Source organism: Sebastes fasciatus, chromosome 18 (genome assembly GCF_043250625.1).
Source record: "Sebastes fasciatus isolate fSebFas1 chromosome 18, fSebFas1.pri, whole genome shotgun sequence".
NCBI lineage: Eukaryota > Metazoa > Chordata > Actinopteri > Perciformes > Sebastidae > Sebastes > Sebastes fasciatus.
Window position 1 is genome coordinate 14,601,037 of NC_133812.1, and position 10,666 is coordinate 14,611,702.

The 10,666-nt window shown below is 41.8% G+C and overlaps 1 protein-coding gene across 1 annotated transcript; it reads right to left on the reverse strand.

The window, feature by feature from the left end:
- Window positions 1-3,818: 3,818 nt before the first annotated feature.
- LOC141756230 (zinc-binding protein A33-like) lies at window positions 3,819-7,395 on the reverse strand. The gene is made up of 6 exons (XM_074615803.1): window positions 6,935-7,395; window positions 6,668-6,763; window positions 6,361-6,591; window positions 6,237-6,259; window positions 5,671-5,789; window positions 3,819-5,485 (listed from the first exon to the last, which is right to left on the reverse strand). The coding sequence occupies exons 1-6, from the start codon at window positions 7,337-7,339 to the stop codon at window positions 4,980-4,982; spliced, it is 1,380 nt and encodes a 459-aa protein (XP_074471904.1). The 5' UTR covers window positions 7,340-7,395; the 3' UTR covers window positions 3,819-4,979.
- Window positions 7,396-10,666: the final 3,271 nt, after the last annotated feature.

Sequence of the window (10,666 nt, forward strand, 5' to 3'; positions counted from 1 at the left end):
GATGGAGCTTTAGCAAAACACTTAATGTACAGATATTTTGTAGAACACAATAATAGGATCTGAAATGTCAAATCTGTCTTTGAAATCCAGCATTTTACTCACCTTGTATTTCATTCATTACTAAAAAGCAAACTTCCTTTTCCTTCCTTCCTTCCTTCTTTCCTTCCTTCCTTCCTTCCTTCCTTCCTTCCTTCCTTCCTTCCTTCCTTCCTTCCTTCCTCCCTCCCTCCCTCCCTCCCTCCCTTCCTTCCTTCCTTCCTTCCTTCCTTCACCATCGCTCCCAATATCCTCCTGTGAGGTCCTGACTGACACATTCAATCTGTATCTATAACATTACACAGACCAGACTGAGTAGTAATCAGGCCTAGTGTGTGCGTGCGTGTGTGTGAGACCAGTAGGGATTTCATGATTATGATTGCCGAGGACACGTGCTGCTCAAATTCTTCAATGATTGCCTCCAAACGAAACATAAATGCCAAACAAAACAATAAACCCTTCGAGAGAGAGAGAGAGAGAGAGAGAGAGAGAGAGAGAGAAATGACAACATCATATACTCGGAGTCTGTTTCTTGAAGATATCCAGACCACAGCAAAAAAGTGACCAAAAGGGACTTGAAAACAAGGAGCAGATGGAAAAACAACCACATAAAAGTGCACGTGTGTGTGTTTCCATGCGTGTGTTCTTGTATCTATACATTATGTACACTGTACTCAGTTAGGCAATAATTGTGGTGTGCTCGTACGGTCATTTTTGATTACATGTTATGCTTGTTTTCACCATTCTGTTACACACAGCTCTCCAGTCCTCCATCTGTATTTGCAAATTTATCCTCAACACACACACATTTCACACACTGTCTTCTCCTCAGAAGCCAGGTCAAACTACATAGGTGCTGGTCCAGACAGACAGAGTTACTGTACGTCTTGTCTCAACCCTTTGGGCCATTGGTACACCTTTGTTTGTCTCTTGTATTCTTTCTATTTGTCTCTTAACTTGATATCTGCTTACTGTTTTGGCTCCAGTTCAGAGCCATGTTGTCACTATGATCACCACCTTTGATCTCTCCATCCTGATTCATACAGATTTATGAGTAACACACTCACATAAAGAACCTATAAATTAACGTGCACCCATGTATACAGCTTGTTTTTTTGCCTTTTGGTGTAGCTAAAATCATTGATGTTAAATATGATTGATTCTCTTTGCAACGTTTTGGGCCAAAAGCCAAAATGCCCAGCGCTTTGAAATTCCTCAGATTAATGTGTTTATTTCATCTGATTAGTAGAAAAACGGGATTTTCGGTGAAATAACATCTGACGTATTCCACTCAGCGGCTCCTCGGTGCTCTCTGGTCACCATCGAATGATTGATCGTTCAAAGGGGAGTTTGAGAAAGAAAGAGAGAAGCTGGATACGCTGGTTTGCCGTCATTCCTTTGAGCTAAAGTAATGGTTTATACAGGAAGAATGATGATTTGTAGAGAGAAAGAGAAAAAAAATGATTCGAAAAATGTGAAATCTGCCAGATAATTGCTCACTTGCATTCAGTTTAAGGATTCATTTTAATAACTATAAACCTTAAAAAGATGCCTACATATAAAATGACGTATTTTATGCCAAGCAGCCAATCTTGAATTCAGTTTTGAATAAAACCAATTCTGAATGTCAAACCTGAAATGTACACTTTGCCTAATTAAATTCACGGATGAGTAATCACTCAAGCTGACACACTTCTATTCTAGCGTTTTCTAATTACGGACTTGTAAAGTTTGAAATTTATCTTGGGTAATCGGGGACCATGACCATTTGAGCAAATGTTGTGTCAACTATTCTCTGATCTCCAACCTTCATTAGCTCTGAGAAAACTGGACTCATCATCATCATGTCAAACATGCAGAGGAATACAAATTGAACGAGGGACACTCGTACGCTCTGCTCTCCCCTCTATTTCCTCTTTTCCCTCAGTGTGTTTTCTTCTCTCAGCCCTTTTTTTTCTCTTTTAATTTGGCCCCTCTGTTTGTTTTTCTTCATTCTTTCATTAGTTGAAAAAACATAGCAGACATTCCAGCTGTAATACCACTGAGATTCAGTATCAGTGGATTCAAACTCGTGTGTGTGTGTGTCAGCGACGAACAGAGAGAGAGAGAGAGATGGCAGTACACTAGAGATGTTAGGCATTGCCTCATAATGATTCATCCCTGTGCTATGCGTACATGCAGGCAGACATATCAGCCACACAGGGGCATTATGGGAATACTGGAGATTTCTAATGAAGACATTCAGACTGGCTGAGAGCTGTATTTTTGTTTATTTGTTTGTTTTTGGCTGGATTATAGTTTACATTTTTCAGTCATCAGCATGGACACCCTCCATGCATGATCCGTAATTGGACCATAACACACTAGATGCAAGCATCATATGACTATTGCCTTCATTACACAACAGTTGACATGTATACCAAAACAGCTCTCTAAGAAATTACTTAAAATACTTGATATACATTTTGACTGATATTGCAGCACATACAAGTTAAGTCACTTTTTTTTATAAAGCCCAAATCCCAAATTTAACTCAAAAATAATTAAAAAAAATAAAGAAATCTGTGGCCTACACTCTCCATCCTTAGACCATCAGTTCACATAAGCAAGAACTCCCCAAAAACAAGGAAACATTATACAAACAGGAAAATTGTCTTAATCATAGTCTGATAACATTTTTACATAAACTCCAAAAGTATGTTTCATTCACCTTATATTTACAACATATCACAAAATGATGAACTACAAACTTTTTACAGATTCAAATAACCAGCCTTACCTCTATCAACCTGTAAATCACACACTCTACTTAAAGGGACTGTATGTAAGTTTTTCATGTATAAACATTTTTCGAAATATTGTATTGACAATGTGTGAATGGGTTGTAACCTAACCTAAAAAATGAAACTTTCTGGTTTCCTTTATCAGCCTGTAGACTACTTTAAATGTGAGGAATACGGGCTGTTTCTTTTGGATAAAATCGGATGTGACATCATGCCCACTCGCGAGTGCCTTTATTTCCTGCTTACATAGACGTTCGGTTAGAAATAGAGTCCTCTAATGCTAAAAAACGACCAGCCCCCACCATAACTCAGACTCCAACTGTAAGGGACCAAGCAGTGAAGCAACGAGGAAACAGGAGTTGTTGAACTAATTTGGGCTTTTTTATTCAGCCAAAAAATAACAAAACATTATTAAACAATAATTGAATACCTAGGTCTAACAAAAAAGAGGTTAAAGTAATATAACAATACTTATTCCCACTATTAAACCAGATGTTAACTGAACAAAACTAACCCCCCCAATGAACCATGAGGGCAGATATATATAGGGCTTAGCCAAACCAAAATAGAACACAAAGGGGTAAACAAGATGGACACAAAATATAATTAAATACCAAGCAGAACTAATTACAACCAAATCCCCCCCATAACATTGCAGCACTTGGTTTGGCCCAGTTTGAGTCCTCATGGCAGCACTTGGTTTGAGTCCTCAGCCAAGCCCCTATCTCCACCAGGAAGTCAGCTCCCCCAACAGCCAACTCAAACAAAGAAACAAATGATTAATATAACAAATAATAATATGTGTAACCTCACAGTGTTAATGTGTGAATCTAAACTATATAAGGTTAAACACAAATAAGTGATGTTAATTGTAAAGGTATAGTTGGCTGCAAATTAAATGAACCTGTGGTGGTAGTAAACTAATGAGATGAGAGAGTGTGAATCGGAATGATATTACCCTGTGTGGCTGTGACCATCACACCAACACAAACTCCAAAGAAGTACAACAAAACCAAAGTTATATCAAGTGAAGCCCATCTTGCAAAAAAGGAATGGGACCAACGTAGGGGGGGGGGGGGATCTAGTGTTGTGGAAGTGTGTGTGTGTGTACAGGGGAAGTGAGTGGTGAAGCAAGAGAGAGAGAGCGGCAGCAAGTGTGTGAGAAAACAAGCGAGCAGCGGAGCAGGAGAGAGTTAGTTTAGCTCTGATAATATCAAGTAAATGTACAGTGGAAGTTGCAGTTTGTCCAGAAATAAATGTTGCAGCTCCTCAAGACCAATAGAGGTTTCCCGCATCTTGTTTCTCCGGCTCAGGAGACCAAAACTACGGTGTTCCCCCTGTGCCTTCTGACAGCGGTCGGGAGGCTGAAGCAGGAAAAGTTAACGCTAGGATCAACATCGGCCGGGCTTTCGATTCATGGAGGGCTAACATTACTGCCAAGCATGTGATAGTGAGTATATAGTGATATTGTGTTTTTTTACTGGCTAATGTTGCTACTGATAATCAACATAATGCCTGTCAATCACGTTCAGCTTTGTGTGTGTCGCCTCACTGTTTTTACCAATGTCGCTTGCGTCTACGTAGTGCGAGCACAAGCGCAAGCAACAGAACGCGGTTTGTTGACTTAATGTCCACAAGTGTCACTTTCAACAAGCAATTTCAGATTTTTCCAATGAGTCCCTTTAAAACATACAATGGATTTTGTGATTTAGTACTGTACTTCCATAAAGTTGGAGGTCTCACAAAAACTAGATTAAAATAAGCCGACTATTAGTCCCTAGCATGGGTAAACCTCCAAAAGGACAGGATCCTACATTTCCCATAATGCAACCCCATAGCATCTTTCATTAGACCCTCCCTGCCTCATAAATGCCCATATCTTTCAAAGCTCAAAATCAGTGGAGTGTCCCTTGAAGGTGGACTAAACCAAATAGAAAACAAGGAAAGCCTGCGTGATGACTGACAACAAGATTTACCTGAATATACTGAAATCTGAGAAACATAACCTAAAATTTGTAAAAGTAAAAATAAAGAATGAAAAATGGATTATACAGAAATAAAAATTGTGGCAACAAAGATTTGCTATAGGTCATATAAACGCTTAAGGTCCCAGGATAAGGCCTCATCTTGTTGTTTGAACTCCGCAGTAACGCAGAATGTTTATCTGGGTTTTCTTATCGCCACTGAAAGTTCACCTGGAAGAATTTTTGTATCATGACTAAAATACGGAAAGACCGTTTCTTTGAAAGTGTGTTTGATGGTGTGTACAGGTGTTTTCCTAACAAGGTCAAAAAATGATATAATCCCTTGGTCATAGTCCAGCTGCACTCTGACCCTTTGGGGAAATGAGTCTCTAGATAAAACTTTCAAATCATTCTCTGGAGAATGTTCACGCAGCATGTCAGTGCAATCGCACATGAAGATGCCCCAGATGATTATATCGGTTTTACCCTTAACAGCCACACCAACAGTCCAATAACCCCCCATCTGCACGTCCCAGCTGTGTTTTCCAGAACTAAAGCCTTCAGAGCCAAGAACGTCAGTGCTGCGCAGCCTTTCTGGGTTATCAGGAAGCGGCTGACTCTCGGCGCTGTTTGTCGAACGGGTCATGTGTTCGGATATAATCAATCCACTGTCACCAGTGTTTGGGTCCAGAGTTACAGGAGCTTCAGAGAAAAACAAATATAGACAAAAGAGAAGGTTTATTGAGATAATTAATAAAGTAAAGGTATTTTTTTACTGAAGGCGTTATAGTGTATTCATAGAACAGCCTGGTGATAAAGTTTATCAGTCACATGTACAAGGCAGATTAAAATGTAAAAATATGGCGAGGCAGAAACACTTTGCTTACTGTACTGGATTAAGTTCTTCATCTTCATCCAGACTGTGAACAGCAGGTTCCCCAGGTGTTTGGCCTCATCGATCAGGGCTCCTGATGGAGTCTCTGGGTCTGGTAGCTTGCACTGAGATCTGAGGGAATATTAGGCAGCCACACATTACCAGTCAAATATTTTTGAAATACCCCATATTGGTCATATTTTTGTTTGGTGCTAGTGCATATCTTAAAGATATAATCTTCACAATTTGTATCATATCAAACCCATTTTCTGTATTATTCACGGCTGGTATTTATTCTTCTCTAGCTATAAAATGTTTGTCCGCCATTCCCACACAATGTAAAAACATTCATACAGTGTGTTTCACTTTTCCAAATTTGTGTCAGGCTAACATCCCCACCTTCAATCACAGGAAGCACAAAGAAAGCAGCTTTCATCTCCCCTAAACTTTTCAATGGGATTCACTCAGCTACCATCAACCCTGCTTCAATGTTGAAATGCAATGTTGAAGTTGACACTTTCAAATGTTGTCTATTGTTCAGCTGTGCTCTGATAGATAGTGTTCAGGACAACAACTTACCGCTCCATAGTGGATTTGACATTCTGTCAGATAAAGACAAAACAAGATAACAAATCAATACCTATCATTTTTTTAAATATTCAATATTAAGATCAGAATATGAATTAACAGAGTTCAACAGTACCAGCATGAAGAAGACGTCCTCAGCTTTCATCTCCCTCTCTAAGGTTGTGATTTTGTCTGTGAGCGAGGAGATCTCAGCCGTCAAATTAACGATCCTGATGTTCATTGCTTCACTCTTGATTGTCGCCTCTTTCCTCACTGCATCAATCCTAGCAGCCTCCTCTGCTCCCAGGAACTGGTAAAGCTTCTGAAACTCCTCTTTGATGTTCTTCTCAGTCTGCTGAGCCTGGAGCTGAGGAGGAGAAACACATTGTTTTAAATAACACATGTTGCTTTCTGCTTCTATAACCATTATGTCTGAGACTTACCTTGATGTGGCCGTCCATTTCATCACACCTGAGTTTATGAGCTTTAAATGACCCCAGTTTGGTTTTTAAATGCATCTTCTCAAGCTTGAGTTGGGCCTACAAATTAAAGGCGTACAGGTTAAATACATAGTAAACAGTGGATTAGTTACACAACACATACAGTATATGCCTGCTATGTCAAGTGCAATATGCAATATTTCTAAAATTATGAAAACTACCAAACCCTAAACCTGTCTCAGTTGTTATTAACTATATATATTTGCTTACCCTACAGGATCCTGCTGCTTCGTTGATGGGCACACAATTGTGTGTCTTGTGTTTTTGTGCATCTCTACAAATCACACAGATGAGCTGTTGATCATCCTGACAGAAGAGCTTGAGTTTCTCACTGTGCAGTCTGCAGATGTCCTTAGATCCTGAGTCAGCTCTCTTGATCTTCTCTCGTCTCAAGTCGTCAGACAGGTTTCTCAGTGCCAGATTACGTGGAGGCTGCGCCATTGGAAATATTTCCTTACAGACTGGGCATGTCTGGAGTCCACTCTGTCTCCACCACTCCTTAAGACAGTGCTTACAGAAGCTGTGACCGCACAACAGCACAACAGGATCCTTAAATATCTCACAGCACACGGGGCAGGTGCAATCCACTTCTGTTGGTGATGCTTTAGCAGCCATTCTGTTGATTTCTCCTGCGTCTGTAAAAACTGCAAACTTACTTTCACTTTCACAGATTCACTCGTATTTTGCTCAGCCAGAGCTCAGGTTCAGTGCTTTTAGCTCCAAAAGCTTTCAGCAAACACTCGTGAATACCTTGTTAAATTTAAGCGTCCTATTTACTGGATTGTCTTGCTTATTTTTGTTTTCAAAAACAACACCACGGTTGTCCCGGCGACTTTCAGCCGAATGAGTCTGTGGTTGTCGTAGTTACGGCAGCTGTTGAAAGCAGGAAGAGAATACGTAGCTGTCCTCGTGAATGCCTCTTTGTTTAGTGTTTCATTACAATGTTTAAACATACCGGATTGGTCTTTGGAGCTTTGGAGTCTTGTTTGTGGAAACGTGTCCGCTATATTCTGCTCGCGTTTGAAACGTTGCTTGTTATGATGAATATGTTGAAATCAGGAAGAGCAGCGTCGCTCTTCCTGTAAGCTAATAAAAGTTTCTAAATACACATATTCGTCTTTGGAGCTTGTTGTAGTAAACATGTGTCACGTAGAAGAACCTCATCCCTTTAAGAAAAAAAAATGAATAAAAATGTCAGGTTTTACGGGATTTGAACTCATACCAAAATCACAACTTTTGTGACAGACGGAGGTTTCCTCCAATGCGCCACCAGCACTGGTGTGGTCACAGGTGAATGTCATATTTATCTCAAATATCACACGCTAAGTAGTCACTCTGAGACGCAGAAGGCAGCCAGATTAACTTGTGACCACACTGTCCGTGTACTTCAGACCATCTGATTTACAACACAAGTAAGTGTCTGTTTATGTTTATGTTGTTGTATTCACGTGGAAACATTGAAGTTTGAAGATCTCGCATCAGCTGCACCATAAAGAAAATGTTTTCAAACCAAAAAGGCACTAGATTGAGAATTGACCCAGACAACAACACAGGAGTCAAACACTCAAGTTATTTTTATTCAGGAGAGGCCAACACATTTCACTTGTAGCCAATCAATCTGCACAACATATGACCCTCTCAAGGGGAAAACATACTATTTACACAAAGGGAGAAGAGGCAGAGAATATTGCAGGGCGTACATGATGTTATGTTCACAATATATGCATCCATTTTTGACATATGGATTGTCCATGTTATATTTTCATTATATCGTTACTCTGTACACACACAACATCTATTGCACGTCTGTACATCCTGGTAGTTAACAAGACGTACAACCTCATTCTGAAACACTTCTTCTGGCCAGGGTTAAAATCTGAGGTCGTTAACCATTGTCGCACTTGTCATGTTTGTCAATTAGCAGGTAAGCCAAACCAGACCATCCCGCCGGCACCGCTGGCGGGATGGTCTGGTCTCGCAGAAGTGTTTCAGAATGAGGTTGTACATCTTGTTAACTCCCAAATGCCCAGCCCACGGGCTTTCGTGTGCTAGAGTTAAAACATGCTCACGATAACTAACAGGAACAACAATTTGGTGGATGACATTCCACTCCACTCCAGCAGTTATCGTGGGAGACCATTTACGCATGAGAATGTCATCGTCCACATAATACTGGGCATCAGGGTTACTGGATGCATCACTTACCGTGGCAGACAAACATTTCCTCAGGCTTTTGTCTGCCCTTTGAGCAGCGAGGAGCCGCTCCCGAGTTACAGGCAGCCGGAGCTCAGGAGATGCGGTGCTAATATTTACCTGTTCTTTTACCTCCTTAGGAGGAGAATGGGACGTCACAATGGCGTCTAGTTCGGTCTCACCTGCAAGGACTTTCAACAGCACACTGTCCGTTAGATCAACATCATTACTCCTGTCACTCTCTGCAGCACGCTTCTGCTTTTGAGCGCGCGTAATTACGCACGACGGGAACAAAGCCAGCAGCTCCGACTCATCACTGTTAGCGGCGAGTCTTGGGCTGACAGAGAGTATCGGGGCCCTGTCTAACACCTCAAGCGTAGGCGTCACCTTACCCCCGGCAATGTCATTCCCCATTAACATTACGATGCCACGGATTGGCAACGCCGGGCAGACCGCTACCGGGAAGAAACCGCTTATTAATTTGGACTGCACATGCACCCGGTGCACTGGCCGCGGAACACAACCCATTTCGATTCCACTGAGCATCGTACTGTAGCCACACGCCGATTGCTCTGAAAATGGTAACGATTTTGCAATTATAACAGACTGGGAACCCCCGGTGTCGCGCAAAATCTGTATGGGACGCTGATCACCTGGCGCGCCGGTTAGCGACACTAAGCCCTCCATAATAAACGGCCTGAAGCAGGGATCAGGACTATCATCATCACACGGGTCTGTGGGATTTCCAATACGCCCTGATTTAATTAAGCCGATGCCTTTAGGCTGGCGCACAGCCGGAGACGGCTGCTGCTCCTCCTTACGTTTCAATAACAAACAATTTGCAATGACGTGTCCGGCCTTGTGGCAGTAGTAACACTCCCTCTCCTCTCTGCGCACGAGAGGAGCTCTGCTAGGACCTCTATCAACAGAGGCAGCGGGAACGAAACGAGGCCTGTCAGAAAAAGAGGACGAAGTGAACGTAACCTTGTGTGTAAGCATATACTCATCCGCCATAACAGCTGCCGCAGACAGAGTGTTTACCTTCTGCTCATTCAAATGCACAACCATGCGCTCAGGCAAACAATTTTTAAACTCTTCCAACAACATTAACTCACGAAGGGCAGAAAAATCATTACATTTATTAGCGGAACACCATTTGTCAAAGAGACTTCCCTTATCCCTCGCAAACTCCACATAAGTTTGGGTGGCGGACTTTTTCTGGGCTCTAAATTTTTGCCTATAAGCCTCTGGCACCAATTCATAGGCGCGCAGAATGGCGGCTTTCACAGTGTCATAATCTTTACTAGCCTCAAGAGGGAGCGCTGCTACTACCTCTTGGGCTTTACCAGATAACCTACATTGTAGTAGTAGGGACCACATCTCAGCAGGCCATTTAAGAGCCAGAGCAATGCGCTCAAAGGCGCTAAAGTAACAGTCCACTTCGGTTTCTCGGAACTGTGGGACTAAAGTGATGTTTTTACTAATGTCAAAAGCTCTTGGTGAATAACTAGCGAGCATTGAGGGTGAGCCAGCTGACGCAGAAGCTGCCTCTGCCGTAAGAGTTTCCCTCTGTAAATCAATCTCCATCTGACGTAACCTTACTTCAGTCAGGACCACTTTAGTCAAAGAACTTTATTTTCATGCAGTAATATATACATTTATATTTTGGCGGTACGGCTCTGCTCTGGGATCTCCCTGCCCATCCACGCGCATACGTGGATCCACGAGCCCATGTGGTAGCGTGAGACA

Bases quoted from the DNA above. Each gene is read 5' to 3' on its own strand.
- LOC141756230 (XM_074615803.1), bottom strand. From the start codon at position 7,339: ATGGCTGCTAAAGCATCACCAACAGAAGTGGATTGCACCTGCCCCGTG. The intron at 6,592-6,667 runs GTAAGTCTCAGA...TCTCCTCCTCAG, and splicing joins AAATGGACGGCCACATCAAG to CTCCAGGCTCAGCAGACTGA. The intron at 5,486-5,670 runs GTAAGCAAAGTG...TTTTCTCTGAAG, and splicing joins GAAGAACTTAATCCAGTACA to CTCCTGTAACTCTGGACCCA.